An 18,149-nucleotide genomic window follows, 5' to 3' on the forward strand; every position below is an offset into this window, starting at 1 on the left:
AATGTTTTATAACTGAAGTATTTATAGACACATAAGATGTGGAACGTTTTGTTTGAGACACAGGAAGTCTTATAGCACAGCTACTGTCCTGTTCATCCACCAAAATAAAAGCATTTAAGCTTCCTGCATTGTTTTTAACCACTCTGTCCAATGAATGGTAAACAGACTCGTGCCCGGACGCCTGCAGGCGGAGCTCACATCCTCAGTTTATGGTTCACCTGCTCAGCAGCGAGCTAACCTGTGCATGAAACATTTCTCTGTCACCACCAGGGGGCAGAGTTTCACCTGCGGAGCTAAGTGGCAACATTTAGCTCGATTTAGTGATTTTGATTCTCTCACCCCAACCAATCACAGCAGATGGCCCCGCCCCTCCATGAGCCTGGTTCTGCTGGAGGTTTCTTCCTGTTAAAAGGGAGTTTTTCTTTCCCACTGTCACCAAAGTGCTGCTCATAGGGGGTCATATGATTGTTGTAGGGTCTACCTTACAATAAAAAGCATCTTGAGGCGAGTGTTGTTGTGATTTGGTGCTGTATAAATAAAACTGAATGAACTGAACTTGTTGGATGGAGCTGACACTGCTGCCTGTGGCGTTGAGCTAAAGTACAGCCCAGCTCTGGTTCCACATCAGCTGATATCTCTTCAACACAATACGCTGATTTGTATTTTTAAACAAGCTTTTCTGCAGTTTGAAGCAGCAGCACAAAATCTGATTAGTTGAAATGTGTCATGTGATTTTTGGGTCGTCTACAGGTGTCTGTGACCTGAGCTGTCGATGTCGTTCTTAATAAACGCTCGTCTTCTTCTGTGGTGTGTTTTTGTGTCAGGACAACCACAAGCTGAGCTACATCCAGCAGCTGCGGCCCACTCAGACGGTCCAGCCCCGGATCAAACTCAAGCTCTTCGGACACTCGGGAGCCGGGAAGAGCACGCTGCTGGAGTCTCTGAAGTGCGGCATCCTGCGCAGCTTCTTCAGGAGGAGGAGGACGCGCATGACCAACGCGGCCCGGCACCCCAACTCGCCCGTCAACTCCAAACCTCCCGGTAGGTGACCGACAGGCGGAGTCGCGTCGTCACCGGCTCAGCGGTTAGCACCGCCCCCTCACAGCAAGAAGACCCTGAGTTTGTGCAGGTGCAGACAGGTGTGTGTCACCTGGTGACAGCTCTGAAAGGCTCCACCCCCTCCGATCACCCTTCAGCTACACAAGCGATTGTTGGTTGGGAAAAGCAAAGAAAGACACACAGAGAGCAGTTAATGAGAGGAGGCGTCTCCCTCGCACATTTCTGTCTCAGGGAAACTTCAGCATGACTCATTTTATTAAATGTCAGGTTTTATCCACGTTGTAGACGCAGCTGCTGCTGCTCTGATGTGAGCGTGAACATGAGCCCTGACAGTCTCGTACTGAGATGCAGTTTGAATCTCACAGGGTGAAATTGATAAAAGCTGATCAGTTCTCCTCGTTATGTCCTGATAAGATGTAGATGAGCACAAATGGAACAACTGTCTGCAGAGGGAAACAGTTCAGGTGCTGCTCTGAGGCTCGGATATCTTGAGGTCTGTGAGGTGTTCGTGGTTTTCAGGAAAGTGCAGTGACGACGTGTTCAGTGTCTGCCCTCCTCTCCCCTTTAGCTGCTCTGTTATGCGCCGCTTGCAGCCATTACGTGACGCCCGGGCTGATAACAGTCAGGTGCGTGAGCCGACTCCTCCCTCTGTGAGGCTGCCGGCGTCTCGAGTCCGCTCTGGTCCGTATTGACCGTTTGTTGTTTCTGCAGCGATACGTGACGTGAATCAAGACAAAGAAACACGAGTGTCAATATTTTATTGCCTCCTGAACGCTGCATATTGATTTCGTGGCTTTCAGCCTCGGCGTGCGCTGATATATTCTTTTATTTCCTTGTTTGTAGCGAACTTTGAAATGTCGCGGAGCTCCATTAACGAGAGGCTTCGTCGTGGAAGCTGCTCCTCGGTAAAAGGAGATGATACGAGCAGCTTCGCTGAACTCTGAACCGCCTGACGTTAAACGGTGCATGAAAACAGCTTTTTCTCTCCACGTCGAGAAAATGAGCGGAAACCTGTTGGCTTTAAGGATGTCACTGATTTTACACCGATCACAAAAACCAGGACGTGAGAACATTTTCTTCACATTTAGGATGAGAGAAGACGAGATGGGTTCAGGGTTTCCTGCAGTTGCCAGTTGGTGCAAAGTCTTCATCATCATCATCGTCTGCAGAGCCGAGCAGACGCTTGCATGTTCAAACTGAAGCCGTGACAGCCGACTGTGAAACGGCGGCGGCAGGTTTTGTGTTAGTGCAGAGAGGAAAACGTCACACACACACACGAACGCACACACACACGGGTTTTTCACAAAATGCACATCTAACAAAGGTTTTGGCCCAACGACTGGAATTAAAAGATTTGCAGCCACTAATACTTTACAATCTATTTATTCAAGTATAAAATCCCATCAGAAAGTGAAAACATTCGGATGAGATAAACATCTGTTTTGTGGATGTGTGTCCAGATGTGCCTGAGTTTCTGACTTGTCCTTCACTGTGCTGTGAAAAACTGGCGTCTGGCGTTTTCCCCGATTTATCCGCGGAGACGCTCACTCGTCCGTCTCAAACATCTTCTCTCCTCCAGCTCTTTACACCAGCGATGATGTCACGCCGATGTCTGTGATCACCCAAAGACCAGGATGTCATTTTACTGTGATTAAGACCTCAAAAACAAGCTGTAGGTGTGGTCCCGAAAATCCAAACTGTCCCTGCAGAGGGGATTCATGAGCAGTGAAATGGCGCCCCCCTGTGTTTGGTAAAGATGATGCAGATGTGTTTGCTGCAGCAGAGACATCTGCACTTAATCTGAAATACTTTGAGCATTAGTCAGTCGATCGCGCGCTGAAGTGCAGCAGAGATCAGAACAACAACCTCTGAGAGCAGAAACCAGCCGCTGTTAGAGCAGGTAGGGCTGGGTATCGATTTCTAGAATCGATTCGATTCAATTCGATTTGAATCTGGGAAATTTTGCCTCAGACAGTCAGAAATATTATAATTCAGATCAGTACATTTACATATTTTTGTATCTATAAAAAGGAAGCTGACACACGCAAGACTTTATCAAAGGTGTGAGCATCACAGCAGAGGCCTTTGTGTCAAAGTAGCTGAAGATAAAACATGAAGGAGATTTTTCCTGTTCTGGGATTTTATAAAAATATTCTGCAGTAGATCAAAAACAAAAGAAAACCATTAATGAACTTATGAACATCACCTCTGAAGTTACAGCGGTTTTATTAGAGACACGGCGTTTTGCATTTTGTATAATTTTAAAAAGTTTAAATTTGTTCAGAGGCCTGTTGAACGGCAGAAATGAGGTTTTCTTTTCGGAAGTAAAAGAAAAAAAACATCGGCCGACAGCCTGTAAATAATGGGAGTTTTGTGCGTAACAAGCAAACGAATAATGCAGAAAACAGATTTCAGGGATAGACGGGAAACTGTTGAAGTACAGAGAGAGAGAGAGGGGGAGGGAGAGAGAGGGAGAGGGAGAGGGGGAGAGAGAGAGGGGGAGAGAGGGAGAGGGGGAGAGAGAGAGAGGGAGAGAGAGGGGGGGAGAGAGAGAGGGAGAGAGGGGGCGAGAGGGAGAGGGGGAGAGAGAGGGGGAGAGAGAGAGAGGGAGAGGGGGAGAGAGAGAGGGGGAGAGAGGGAGAGAGGGAGAGGGGGAGAGAGAGGGGGGGAGAGAGAGAGGGAGAGAGGGGGCGAGAGGGAGAGGGGGAGAGAGAGGGAGAGAGAGAGGGGGAGGGAGAGGGGGAGAGAGAGAGGGGGGAGAGAGGGAGAGGGAGGGAGAGGGGGAGAGAGAGGGGGGAGAGAGAGAGAGGGAGAGAGAGAGGGGGAGAGAGGAGGAGAGAGAGAGAGAGAGGGGGAGAGAGAGAGGGAGAGAGGGGGCGAGAGGGAGAGGGGGAGAGAGAGAGGGGGGAGAGAGGGAGGGAGAGGGGGAGAGAGAGGGGGGAGAGAGAGAGAGGGAGAGAGAGAGGGGGAGAGAGGAGGAGAGAGAGAGAGAGAGAGGGGGAGAGAGAGAGAGGGAGAGGTGGAGAGAGAGGGGGAGAGAGAGAGGGGGAGAGAGAGAGAGCGAGGGGGAGAGGGAGAGGGGGAGAGAGAGAGGGGGGGGGAGAGAGAGAGAGGGAGGGAGGGAGAGGGGGAGAGAGAGGGGGAGAGAGAGAGAGGGGGAGAGAGAGAGAGGGAGGGAGAGAGGGGGGGAGAGAGAGAGGGGGAGAGAGAGAGGGGGGGAGAGAGAGAGAGGAGAGAGAGAGAGAGAGAGAGAGAGAGAGAGAGAGAGAGAGAGAGAGAGCTGTGCATGAAGTGTGATTTTATCCTGGTGGAAGCTAAACAGTAAAAGTCAGAGTGAGTTCATGACGATGTTTATGTGAAGCTTAGTTTGGATCTTCTGTTGCTGCTGGTTCGGTCAATATTGTTTGGAGAGAGATAAACTAACAGCTTTATGATCAGCGCAAAAAGGGCGTGAACACAAAGCGCGGAGCCGCTGAAACATCAGAATCAGCGAGCTGTCGGCTTTCAGCCCGACCGTGTCCGTGCCGTCGGGTAAGAAAGTCACATCTCACTGATTCTGATCCGTTGGCGGGTCGAGCTGTGTGTTTACGTCTCTGTGCAGAATCGTGTTCCTGCTCTCATTTACTGTTTTAGCTGTTTGGTGGTTGTTGAAAATTTGTGACGTATCACCTGAGATTCTGGAATTTTGGGCAAAATACATTTATATAAAAAATTGATTCAGGATTTTAATGAATGATTTCACGTTATCCAAGCCAGAATCGATTTTAATCGATGAATCGATTATTAAAACCCAGCCCTAAAGGCGGGGCGGCTGTAACCGTCCTAAACACCATCACCGGCTCAAACTGTGGAGCCAGAATTCAGCAACATAGAGCTGCAGGTTCTCTGCTTCTCCTGTGTTTCCCTGCTAAACAAAAATCAGTAAAAATTCTGAGTTAACTGAAAGTAGTCCCGGTGGTTGTCATGGTTTCTCCTCCATGTCTCTTCAGTGTCGGTGAGCATTTCCAACCTGTACCCCGGCTGTGAGAACGTGAGCGTGAGGAGTCGCAGCATGATGTTCGAGCCCAGCCTGACCAAAGGCGTGCTGGAGGTCTTCTCCCCCGTGCACAGCGCTCTGTCTGCGGCTGACGAACAGGCCACCAAGGCCATCGACATCCAGCACGCCAACATCCACGGTGAGAGCCGCGAGGATCCCCGCGGAGGACGCTCACGGTTAAACCTGTGTGTAAAATACAAGCAAAGCTCACTCGGCTCCCTCTCTGTAGGCGTGGGAGATTTCAGCGTGTGGGAGTTTTCTGGAAACCCGGTCTACTACTGCACCTACGATTATTTTGCGGCCAACGATGTCACGGCGATCCACGTGGTCCTGTTCAGCCTGGAGGAGCCGTACGAGACCCAGCTGGGCCACATCACCTACTGGCTGAACCTGCTGAAGGCCCTCACCCTGCCACAGGAGAGCATCTGTAAGCACAGACCAACCATCGGTCGGTGGACGGTCAACTTTAATCTTTCTCTTAAAAACATCGATATGTTTGAGGTTAGGAGCAGATCTGCAGACAGGAAGTAGAAGCTGCAACAATAGAGAGTCGGCAGGTTTGAAAGTCTTTGTTTCCTGAGTAATTTGAGAAAGTTTTCACTGATCATTCGCCAAGAGTTTGGCCTTTTTGAAGCTTCATTTAAACTAATCGTGCGAGGCGGAGAGAACTACATTTGCTGTTGCAGCAGCCAGAAAGTTACACAACCTCAACATGATAAGTTGTCTACTGTGACGGTTCACAATCTTAACTTTTCTTCAGCTTTCGGTGGTCGGATCCAGCAGCCTCTCGCGGTCGTCCTGGTGGCGACGCACGCCGACCTCGCCGACGTTCCCAGAGCGTTCTCCGGAGAGTTCAGCTACGACAAAGAGAGGGCGCTGCTCAAGGAAGTCAGGAACAGGTGAAGAGCACCTCCTCTCCATACTGCACCGAGTGGTGCCAGCTTAAATCACGTCAGTCACATGATCCGGTCACAGCAAGCGGACGTCTCAGCCTTACTGAGACAACAGATAGCAAATTCAGCAGTTTTACCGCTAACTAGGGCTGCCACGATTAGTCGACTAGTCACGATTAGTCGACTATCAAAATTGTCGACGACTGATTTAATAGTCGACGCGTCGTTTGAAGCTTTGTAAGATCACAAAAGACGCAGGAATAAGTAGTAGGATTTAAGAGTGTAATAACGGACTGAAACAGAAGATGGCAGCACTGCATGTACAAGGATGCCAGCTGCCGTTAAACCCCAAAGAAGAAGAAGCTGTGTCCCAGAATTCATAGCGCAGCCCAGCTCAGTTTCCAACAATGGCGGCAGCTAGTTAGTTTTAATATTACTCTTATTATTCTTTCTGGGTCACAAAATAAACGTTTAACATATTTTCAGGCGAGAATGTAGCTGTGTAAACCTCAAATATCTGCTCAGTTTATCAAGACACCACATATTTTCAAAAGCGCTCCGACGTTTTCGGAGACGTCTGTTAGCCACTAGCTCGATAGCTAGCCGGGGGCTAGGCTAACTAGAGCCATGAGAACACCGGACTCCCGGCAAATCGTTTTCAAACCCACCGCCGTCTTTCGCTACTCAGGTTAAACATGATATATAAGTCACTTAGATAACTTAAAAATGTTATTGTTTGGCTTTTTTTTAGTATTTTATTTGTTCCTGAGTAAATCGGTTTGGCTGAGATTAAAGTTATAGTTTTTACACAGCTGAATAAACATCAAGCAGACAGCTGATTATCAGAAGTGTGAGATGCTCAAGAATTTACTCCGGTGTCCTGTTATATTTTAGATAGCAAGGAGTTTATTAAACTTCACCGAAACAATCTGCAAATTTCATTAAAATTTAATAAACTATCATCTTGTCTTTATTTTTAGTTAGCACATACCTTAAACACTTAAAGCTGTAAGCTAATGATAGTTACATAAGAGCAGATGCTGCTGGTGCAATAATCTGTACGTTTTATGTCCAATGGATGATGATCTGATTAGTCGACTATTAAAATAATCGTTTGTGGCAGCCCTACCGCTAACAAAGCAGAACTAATGTTTTGTAAAACCAGATCTAGAGTCAGGAGAGCTTGAGAATCTTTTCATTTGTTGGAGGAGAAGTTAGCAGATGCTTAAAGCCGTCCTGAGTGTGTCAGGAACGAGTCCGTCCTCACAGACCGTTTCCTTTCATTTAGTGGCCATCAGGAGGTTTAGTCTGAGGTTAACACGTGTTCTACTGGCAGTAACTGTCCCATGAATGGATGTTGGACAGCACAGCCGTTTGCAAACAGGTGATTAAACCATTTGGTTTGATCGTGTCAAACACAGGAGCTCATTCGTGGTGATGTTATCAGTCATCACATCATCGTCAAACATCATTGTTTTAATGTTGCTTTGATGTTTATGCTTGAAAAAGTTAAAAAGTGCCGTCAGTCAGTGGAGATTATGTTGATGAGTAAAAAACCGAGCGGCTTTTTGTCAAGACAGTCGATGCGACCTCAAACAATCCCTGCAGGATTTTTTTGGTTTAAATACATTAAATGAGAATAAATTAGACTTATTAATTACACAGATTTCAGTGATTTGTTACAAAGTTTGGTGTTTTTGGTCCAGGTTTGGGAACGACCTGCAGATCAGTGACAAACTGTTTGTGATGGACGCTGGAGCCTCAAACTCCAAAGACATGAAGCTGCTGAGGAGTCACCTGCAGGAGCTTCGAGCCAGCGTCGTCTCTGTGAGCTCTGCACTCTCACTCGCCGTGTCCTCTTTATTCTAAATGTCCTCATACCTGAACAAACGCAGCGTGGTCGTTTATTGTCGCCGCTTCCTTCTCCGTCTCTGCAGAGGTGCAGTCCGATGACGCTGTTGTCGGAGCGTCTGTTGGCCGTTCTGCCGACCTGGAGGAAGCTCAGCGGACCCAACCAGCTGATGTCGTGGCAGCAGTTTGTCAGTGACGTGCAGGAGCACATCAACCCGCTGGTGAGCCAGGATCACCTGCGCACGCTGGCCCTGCAGCTCCACAGCATGGGGGAGGTGAGTGTTTGAGCAGGAGCAGGAAAAAGGAGTCGGTGTTTTACTCCTGAGTGCCAGCAGGGGGCACTGCAGGCTCCTGAATAAACCAAACCAGATGGTTTTCATCTGTGAGACGTCTGCAGCAGGAACACTGTGTTCTGCTTGTGTGCCAGAGCAGCTCAGGAAGCTGAATGAGGAACCAAAACTTTATTTATTTATTTGCATCTTTTTTTCACAGATGAAGCAAAAGTTCCAGTTAATGTTGTTCCTTAAATATTTATCAGCTTCTTTCTGTATTCTGTCTTCGTCTCATGACACTAATTTTTCTGATAAACGTCCACGCGCCCACATTTCTCCCTCGTCTCCTCCACAGATCAACATCATGCAGAGTGAGACGGTGCAGGATGTCGTCCTGCTGGAGCCTCGATGGCTCTGCAGCAGCATCCTCGGCAAGCTGCTCTCCGTGGAGACGCCCAAAGCCATCCACCACTACAGGGGGCGCTACAGGCTGGAGGAGGTGCAGGCCCTGGCGCCTGAGAGCGACGTGGACGAGCTGCTGCAGATCCTGGACGCCATGGACGTCTGCGCCCGGGACGTCACCAACCCCACCATGGTGGATGTTCCCGCACTCATCAAGACAAACGGCCTCCACCGGTCCTGGACCGAAGAGGAGGAGGAGGATTCGCTGCTCTACGGAGGCGTCCGAATCGTCCCGGCCGAGCACCTCACTCCCTTCCCTTGCGGCCTCTTCCACAAGCTGCAGGTGAACCTGTGTCGCTGGAGCCACCAGCAGAAGCCCGAGGAGGACGGCGCCGACGACAACGATGGAGATATTCACCTGTGGACCAACGGCGCCAAAGTGAGCCAGGCAGGAGTGGAGGCCATGATCCTCCTGGTCAACCACGGGCAGGGTGTTGAGATTCAGGTCCGTGGACATGGTTCTGAGCGGGCCAAGTGCTACACCCTGCTGGACACCCTCTGCAGTATAACAGAGAACCTGCTGGCCTCCACGCTGCCCGGACAGCTCACCGCCAAATACTACCTGAGCCCTCAGCAGCTGCGGGAACACCACGCCCCCATCATGGTCTACCAACCCAAAGACTTCTTCCGGGCTCAAGTCCAGCGAGAGAACTCGCTCACCAACACCATGGGCGGCTATCGTGAGAGTTTCGGCAGCATCCTGGCGTTCGGCTGCGCTGAAATTTACCAGCAGGGGATTCTGGGAACGGACGTCCACATATCGGACGTGCCGCTGCTGGCTCGCCGGAAGCTGTGCCGCATGCTGGACCCTCCAGACGCCATGGGGAAAGACTGGTGCCTGCTGGCCATGAACCTGGGCCTCACTGAATTGGTGGCCAAATACAGCAACGGGACTCCAAACGGCACCTCTGAGCTGGACTTGGACTCGGACTCCCAGCAGGCGGCGCTGCAGCCCAGCCCGACGGCGGCTCTGCTGCAGGAGTGGAGCGGGCGAGCGGGCAGCAGGGTCGGTGTACTGATGGCGAAGCTGAGGGAGCTCGGCCGGCGCGACGCCGCGGACTTCCTGCTCAGAGCGTCGCCCGTGTTTAAGGTTAACACGGAGGCGCTGGGAGGAGCCGCCAACGGCTACCCGCCAACCTGCAACGGCGGCACGTCGTACAACTCCATCAGCTCCGTCATTTCCCGCTGAGGGCTCGCTGTCCCCGCCAGACGTCGGGAGGTCGCTCTGACACGACGGACTCGTGCAATCTTTCCGGTCCAGCTGCTCACACTTTAATCGCTCCGTTTTGTTGCCGTGCAAACCAGATGTTGTGTTTGTGCTCGCCACACCTGTACAGCCGAGCTTTCCTCCCGCTACGAATGTCGTGAAAGAACCGAACGCTCCGAGCTCCAAAGAGGAATTCTGTGTTTTTCTTCTCTTTCTATCTTGTTGTTTGCTGCTTCTTAACGTCCCTCCTGCTGTCACGCTCCAGTCTCACTCCAAGAAAGCGCCGTTTTCTAATCTCCACGTGTGGTCAGAAAGATGGCAGCTGCACGTGTGGACCTCACGCTCGAACCCGAGGGCTGAGTGTGTCGTGTTGCTCGCTCCATCCATCGCTTACATCTAATATCAGCTCCCTCCTCGCTTCTGGTTTACTGATGTGAAATGTGGTCGTTCAGCTTAGCGTTTATTACATCTACAGCATTTCTTTCAGAGTGCCTTGGTGGCCTTCTACCTCCCTGAAGAGCACAGCCAGTCTCGTTGGTACAAAGCAGAAGTCTTTTCCAGATGTTTGGAGAACTGTGCCTTGTTGATATAAAAGTAAAATGAATTTCTAACACGTCTATTTATCTGGCGGCTGTCACTAACACGAAGAAGACCATGTGGTGCTGGAAGGTTTGAAAACGAAGTTTCACTTTTCACAAAAGCAAACGCACACAGATGTGTTTGTGGAGACGACGCGTGTTAGCAGTGGGTGGACCCATGTCCTTCATGTTTGATTGGTGTTTGTTGATGTTCCTGCTAATCCTCAGTTCATATTTCTATATTCTTCCATCCAACAGCTGAAACCTTTACAGCTCCCAGAACTTCCCGTGATTGTCTTTGAATGAACTCTTATTACAGTTTAGGTCTCCAGTTGGACTTTAAAGTCTCCTGGACTCGACAGTCTAAGTCAAACCTCAGCTTCACCATCACAGCTGCTGTTTTCAGATCGCTGTTCAGACCTTCGCACGTGTGCAGCTGTGAGTTAAACATCAACTTGTATCAGATAAACAGTTTTATGAGTGCACATCATATCAGACCATGTCAATGTAAATGTAATTTGCATATTCAAGAGAACTTTTCACTTTTTTTTGCCAATCCAGAGCAGCTTACTTGGTAACAGCAGTCTGGTGTATTAGAGCAGCTTTGCATGATCCACAGTGCAAACTAATGCGCATTTATCTGTTTATCTTGGCCTGAAACGAGCTGTTTTTGCCCCGTTCACTTTAAGCTAGCCTTCCTCGGATTGGCTGCCCCTCACTAAAAGTAGGTCAGAATAGCAGGTGGGCGGGGCTTCAGTGCCTAAGATATTAGGTATATCCCATCTCTGTGGTGTCATGGAGTCACCATGGATTTAAACACTGTTCGTGTTTTTGACTCTGCTCAGACCAAAACCTTAGAAACACAACGTTCTGCTTTGTACTCGAATTTTAATATCTGCGATTCCTTTTCTTCCTTTTCCTGAAAACTCCAGGGAAACTTTGGGACCTGTAAACATCAGTGTTTCTGTAAACATCGTCTTTCATTCACACAAAGGGAAGCGTAGCCATTTTTACAGAAAAAGGAGGGTTTTCTAAAGGACTGTGTCGAATTGGGTGATGTTGACCTTTCTAAAGTGTAACAAGCTGCAAAGTAAATGTTTCACCCATCACAGGCTGAGGACGCCCTCAGTGTGGGCTGAGGACGCCCTCACGCTGAGTACTTTGAATAGAAAGTTTCACTAAAACGCTAAAATTCTAATCAGAAAGGTGATTTTTTAATAATTGGGATGATTTCTGTACTTTTGTACTTCTCTTAAGCAAGCAGCCGGTTACAGTAGACGCTGACGCCGCGCCTCTTCGATGCCTCCTCGTCAGGTTTTTAAAGCGTTATCGCCGGCGCAGGGGCGTCATTAATCAAGCTGCCGTCCGCGGAGTTTTGCACAGTGGCATCCACGCCACCTCTGTCAAGCTAAATTTGAGCTTCGTTGTCGGCGGGCCGCGCGTGGCTTCATGCCTTCTTTCAGTTTGTCTTTGTGAAGCATGAAGCCGCAGCCCGGCCGCGGTCAGCACAAGCACAGGGAAGCGGCGGCGTGATGTTAGTATTGTTAGCTGAAAAAGGCCAAAGGCTGCTGCTGACAGAAATGTCAGAGAAAAGCATTTTCACTTTGTGCGAGCTGGTGTTTTGTAACGTTTGTGCCCCTCACTCTGAAGCTTGTTTTTCAGCGCACGTGTGCGTCGGACGGTTTCATTCCTGAAGTTACATTTGACGGATGTAAAGGACTTTTTCAGGACGCGCTGTGTAAAGACGAGCTCCGTGCCAGAGTGCAGTATTTGCTGTCAGCTTCTCTTCCTCCAGTGTTACCATCTGTTCACAGATTTAAACTTTCTTCTCGCCAATCAACACAGCAAACTGTCAGCTGTGATGTAAATACTCAAAGCTTTTTGTTAAGCTGTTTTTTGCTGAGGCAAAAATGAATGTACTGCACATCCTTCCTGAACATATAGTGACAATAAAGATGAATCAAAGACGCCAACATGTGCGCAGGAACACGAGGAAAGGAAATGTCCCAAACTGATCTGAAACGATTTGATTTTTCTGTTTTTTATTGAAGCTGTTGTTGGAGTTGTGTATAATCATTGCCAATGTTGTGTGCCTAAAACACACTCGTTCATTCCTCTTTCTGCCTTGTACAGTACACGAGCTGAGAGGTGGCGTTCGGAAAGGGAAGAGACTCTTCTGTGTTTCAGAGGATCGTTTTGTAAAAACTGAGAATCACTATGATGAGTTTGTCTGTTCGGTTTCTTCTCCCTGGAAGCTTCTGATGAGGTTGAGATGTTTCCGTCGACGAGGAGGGACCGACTCGGTTTTACTGTCGGGTGACTTTTCCTCCTTGGAGAATAGTCGCCGCATTGCACAAATCTTTCTGTTGCTATTTATGTTACATCCTTAGCATGTCCTGGAATGCCATGTTCTTAGTACTGCTGACACTTTATAGTGTAATACATTTTATAATAAATTCTTTACCTAATGCCAGTGTGGTTGCATCATTTAAGTGTTCGTAGTAGACTGTACAGGTGCAGCGTGCCAGCACAGGTGGGCTGATTAATGCTGGTTCAATGACTCTAATGTGCAGTTCGGTTGCTCATATTAGCAGGAGCCTGTCTGTCTGTGTCTGCACACGTATCAAAGGACTGACACACCTGACTTTACTTTAAAGATGAGCTCCAAAAACATCTTTGCAGTTTGCACTGACCGAACACTCAAAGAAAGTTTACACACTGCAGTCTTTAAGAACTTTTAGTAAGATCCAACTAAAGGTTCAATTTTACATTATTCTCTGTTTTTCTAAGTAAGCAAACCTACATACTGTATTTTTTGGACCATAAGGCGCTAAGCGAAACAAAACAGATAAGTCAACTGAACTGAACTCGTTCTTCTTGCTTCCTCCACTTCTGTACCATTGATTCATTAATGCTGTATTCTATCATAGCGGCTCTATTCCCGTGTTGTTGCAGTATATTAATGACTAACCTCGTATTGTGGATGGATTATCTCAGTTGTTCTTCTGACTGAAGTTTGGTCCGTTTACAGCATCCCGCCATGCGACTGTATTTGTCTCTAACCATCAGGAACCCTCACGTTAACTTTTATCGAGTGGAAAAGTGTTAGCTTAAATCCTGCAGCTCCACTGTTTATGCTAACATAGCTGTGTAGCTAGCAATCACGTAGCACATCATTATATACCAGCTAGCCCAACTTCAGTAACCCTACAAACGTCACTGCTGTTTAGTTTTCTGTCTTCATTTATGTTGGAAGTGATAACAGAGCTGTACGTTTGAATTATTTCAGAAATCTCTCAGTCAGAACATGCTATATCATGTTTAGGTGGAAGCTAGCGAGCTAACTTCCTGCTAACTTCTAACTCCGTTAAATGTAATAAATTCTGTTTTCATAGATGCCTGGATGTTAAACTTAATTGTTACACCTGGTAAAGCAGCAACGCTGATTGTTTTATTAAAGATGAAAGAATTTAGACAGTTTTTAACTCTCAGTGACGCTGCAGTGTTCGTTTGACTTTGTGATATGAAGTAACAGAGTTTTAGACCCAGATTACTCCGCGAGGCTCCTCACTACGGCAGCCGTAATGCTCCAACAATCCATCAAGCCGTGCAGCTTCGTAGCTTAGCAAAGTCATACTAAAGCATTTTTTGACAGATTTTTGAGCGCCGTATACCACATAAAATCGGTTCAAAGTAAGTAAGTACAACAAGAATTCATACATAATGCACACCGGATTATAAGGCACACTGTAAATGTTTGAGAAAAATTCAAGGATTTTAAGTGCGCCTTATAGTGTGGAAAATACGATATATGTTTGTATATCCTGGTGAAAAGTCTCCAAGATCCATCACGGTCTTCATATACATATACTGGTGCCTGCTGGCCATATACTTACATACAAAAAGGGTTTTTGTATATATTTTTGTAGTTTAATGGTTCTAATAATATTGCCTAAATGTAGCATGTATACTGTAAAAAATACTCGTCCTAGCACAGAGCCCTGTGGAACTCCATGACAACCTTTTATGTATGAAGAAGACTCCCTGTTTGTAATGTGTAAGATACGATTCAAACCACTGCAGTACAGAGTGGCCTGTCTATCTAACAGGATAAACACAAAGGCCATAAGAAGATCGTTTGTAACTTAGCGCTACACTACGATGCACTCTAAATCCTCAATGAAAATCTTCAAATAAACCGTGCTTCTACATGTGCTCAGCTACTGTTGAGGTTAAAAATCGTCCCGTAATTAGGTAAGACGGCTGCTACATAGTCTTTTAATAACAAAGATAAAATGATGTATGTAAATTTTAAGATTAATTAATAGCGAAACAACTTTGAGCAGTCTTTAAGGAATGGGGCTTTAGAAAAGATTATAAATATCAGCAGTTATTAAAGCTCCTGTTAGATGTGGTTGTGAATAATTTTTTTCTCTAATTAAAAATGTTTTAATTTCTAAAGAAATGAGTGAAGTCATTGCAAGTTGAAGGAATTCTTCTGACTCTTTGTGGCTGCAGAGCTGAAGAGAAACCTGCGGTTGTTCCTGTTTTCGTTGATCAGCGTTACAGTGAACGCTAAGATGTTTTACAGAGTGCTTCTGCTTTACAGAAAAAGAAACGGGCAAAAACCGAGAAAATGTTGATGACTGCAGCAGGATTACTTGACAGACTTAATGTAGATCACATCGTGATGGTGATCATGTAGCTCCAGAAAGTTCATCCTGTATCACTCTGAGTGGGAGTTTTTACTATTTCTTTTCCATATGTTATTCCATTGTTAGTCACTGGTGATAGTTTTGGTCGTTAAGCAAACATACAGTTTATAGGTTTAGGAAACTTGCTGTCAGTCATCTGATCGAATGGTGAAATATTTCTGCACTGAAACAATATGTCCAGACAAACTGAATCAACCTTCTGGGATTCATGTGGATCAGAAAGATTTGGATATTGCTGTGAAATAAGGGCTGCAGACAGAGGCCTGCTCTTCTCCAAATTCCACACCGAGTTGTTTCCAGTCCTCTGGGTTCATTGTGCAGCTTCAGCAGCAGGGACGTCACATTAGTTCACCCACAGAGACTCTCACACGATTGGAAACTGTCCCAACTTTCTGTGTTGTTAAGAAATATTTGTTGTAGAGAAGAAGTCGAGCTGTTGAACATGTTTCTGAACCTGTCACCTGATTCTGAGCAACAGCAGGATCGTTTGGTTTGATTTGGGAAAGTTTGCCGAGGGTTCTGTTTACAGGGTCTGTGCTGGTTGGTGCAGGCAGCTCCTGCAAAATGCTTCTTTAGCACATTTAATATCAATACTCTGATTCTTATTAATCTTCTGGTAACATATTAGGCAAATGCTCAAAGAATGCATTAACACATATAAGTTAATTCAGTGAACATAAACACTGCCTGTTGTTACTCTAACTGCACTTCATGTACAGTTAGGCCCACACGTTTTTGGACTCTAGTTTTACTTTGTGCAACAGCACACTGGGTTTGAAATCAAACAAAGATATTTTAACTTTAATTCAAAGGTTTTTTACAAAACGTTGCATTAAAAAAGGAAATTAGTGTCATTTTAAAACATAATCTCATATTTTCAAGGCCTAAAAAGTGGTTGAACTGTCTGATGAACAGTTCTTTGACATAATGAGCAGATAAAAGATCTTCAGCTGATTCCAGGTTTTAATCTCGTATTTGGTTTCTTTTCAAAAAGACGTCCAAACGGACGTTGATGCAACTGAGACTGAAATCCAAACTAAACCTGTGAGAGAGATGGAGAAACCTTTAGGAACGACCAAATCAACAATCTGAGTCTTTAAAACCATACATGAGTCGGATCATCAACAGCAAAAACCTGTGTTTACGACAAACATCTGATTACACTCAAAAACACAAACACAAACATCCATAAGGGCCGCGAGGGTCACGAGGGTCACGAGGGAAAAGGAGATTCATTGAATCCATGACCTGATTACAGCTTTATCTGTCAAACATGGTGCAAGAATGTTATGATACGGCCATGCGTGGCTGCCGAAGGTCACAGGTCACCAGTGTTTATCGATGACGTGATTGTTGTGATTGCAAAACTGATTTGCTGTGAAGAACTCTGATCAATAATGACCCAGAGCGCACTGCAAACAGCAAACCAACAGCTTCTCCAGGTAAACAAATGGGACAGTGCAACGGCCACGTCAGTCACATGACTGAAAGGAACCATCCAAACCTGTTTGTAAAACTCTGAGTCACAACTGAAAGTCTCTGATCACTTCTTCAGGCCAAAAAACCTCCGATCCTCCGATCCTCTCTGTATTTGCTGTTTCCACTTCCTCTGGTCTTGCCCGTCTCCGTGATTCGTCTTTTGTCCTGTAGCGTCTTTTCTCATGTGTTGCTTTGTGTCTGATGTCCTTTATAGAAAGAGAAAAGGAGCTGTGGAGTCTGACTGTACAAGTCAACATGGTCACTGTTGTTTACCTCCACGCAGTCAGCGTGACATGTGACTGTGCTGAAACGTGTCGGTCATCCGAGGGTGTGATGGTAAAGACTTCATGTATAGACAAACTGGTTTCATTCCTGTCAGCAAAGCCAAAGGGAAGTTTGTTGGAAACAAGAGAAGCATCAGCTGACTCCATACGCTGCATTACATACATGCAGCGCACTTCCTTAATCCACTAAATATTCACCGACTGGTCAAAATCAGACAATAAATCTCGTTTAAGGGGTTTTCAAAACAGAAGATAAAGACATGATGAGCACATAACGTTGACGTAGAGGCGTAATCTGTGCTTTCTGCTTACAGACCTGATCTATCGACACAGCGACGCATCGCTAACTAAGAACCAATGACCGATGTTTGCATGAACAAAAAGCTCAAATCAGGATTATCATCAGGAAGTAAATCTGAAAGAAAACACTGGAAACAAACTACAAAAATGCAACACTTCAGTGACTCTGATGATCCCCGTCCAGAAATATGAAGGTGGTCCAAACGGGCCTGTGTGACACACCGATGAGTCGCTAGTTAGCTTCTTCAAACGTGTTTAATATGGAAGTTTATTCAATAAATCCACTTCCTGGCACCGTACAACCACAAGGTAATGCATTTCAAGATTTTTGCTTCACGTGAAGAAAATAAAACATTTTAAGATGAGCAGTGAAAATAAAGTTTGTGTGTTTAACAGAAACCTGTTTTTGTGATGTGGACGAAAATAAGTTTGAGTAAAAGTCACCTAAACCAGCGGTCCCCAACCTTATTCGCGTCACGGACCGGTTTATGCCCGACAATATCTTCATGGACCGGCCTTTAAGGTGTCGCGGATAAATACGACAAAATAAAACTAGTACCGGTACCGAAAAAAAGAAGATTTATTCATAACACACGTGAAAAGACCCAGGAAAACCGAGTAAATGATATAAACGATAACAAAATAACGCTGAAAACCGATAAAAACCCTGAAAACTATACATTTCACACCTGAGCCTCAACTCTCGCGGCCCGGTACCAAACGACTCACGGACCGGTCCGAGGCCCGGGGGTTGGGGACCGCTGACCTAAACGAAGAAATGTGGTTAAAAATCATCATAATTCTGTAACACGTTCTTATTGGCACAAATATGAAACAATGTAAACACAAAGAACAAACAAAAATGAAAATATTTAAAAAAAAAATATTAATTATGACTGAAATTAAAAAGTGAAGCAACATAAACACGAATAATTAAATAAATAAAAATACATTTTTGTTATGAAAGCAAATATTTACGACGCTATGCAAACATGTGACCTCTGCTCTTCGTG

General features: G+C 46.2%; 1 protein-coding gene across 2 annotated transcripts in view; it reads left to right on the top strand.

The window, feature by feature from the left end:
• The window catches only part of dapk1 (death-associated protein kinase 1), a 77,621-nt gene extending 64,795 nt beyond the window's left edge, over positions 1 to 12,826 (top strand). For both annotated transcript variants that reach the window (XM_085179947.1, XM_085179946.1), the window contains 7 exons: positions 825 to 1,041; positions 5,049 to 5,234; positions 5,325 to 5,522; positions 5,856 to 5,994; positions 7,695 to 7,815; positions 7,926 to 8,114; positions 8,467 to 12,826. In XM_085179947.1, coding sequence (XP_085036073.1) covers positions 825 to 1,041; positions 5,049 to 5,234; positions 5,325 to 5,522; positions 5,856 to 5,994; positions 7,695 to 7,815; positions 7,926 to 8,114; positions 8,467 to 9,762 — 2,346 coding nt within the window. In that variant the 3' untranslated portion in view covers positions 9,763 to 12,826. The remainder of the gene's footprint in view (positions 1 to 824; positions 1,042 to 5,048; positions 5,235 to 5,324; positions 5,523 to 5,855; positions 5,995 to 7,694; positions 7,816 to 7,925; positions 8,115 to 8,466) is intronic.
• The last annotated feature ends 5,323 nt before the right edge of the window (positions 12,827 to 18,149 follow it).

The sequence above is a fragment of the Neolamprologus multifasciatus genome, chromosome 12 (genome assembly GCF_963576455.1).
Source record: "Neolamprologus multifasciatus chromosome 12, fNeoMul1.2, whole genome shotgun sequence".
NCBI classification, from domain to species: domain Eukaryota; kingdom Metazoa; phylum Chordata; class Actinopteri; order Cichliformes; family Cichlidae; genus Neolamprologus; species Neolamprologus multifasciatus.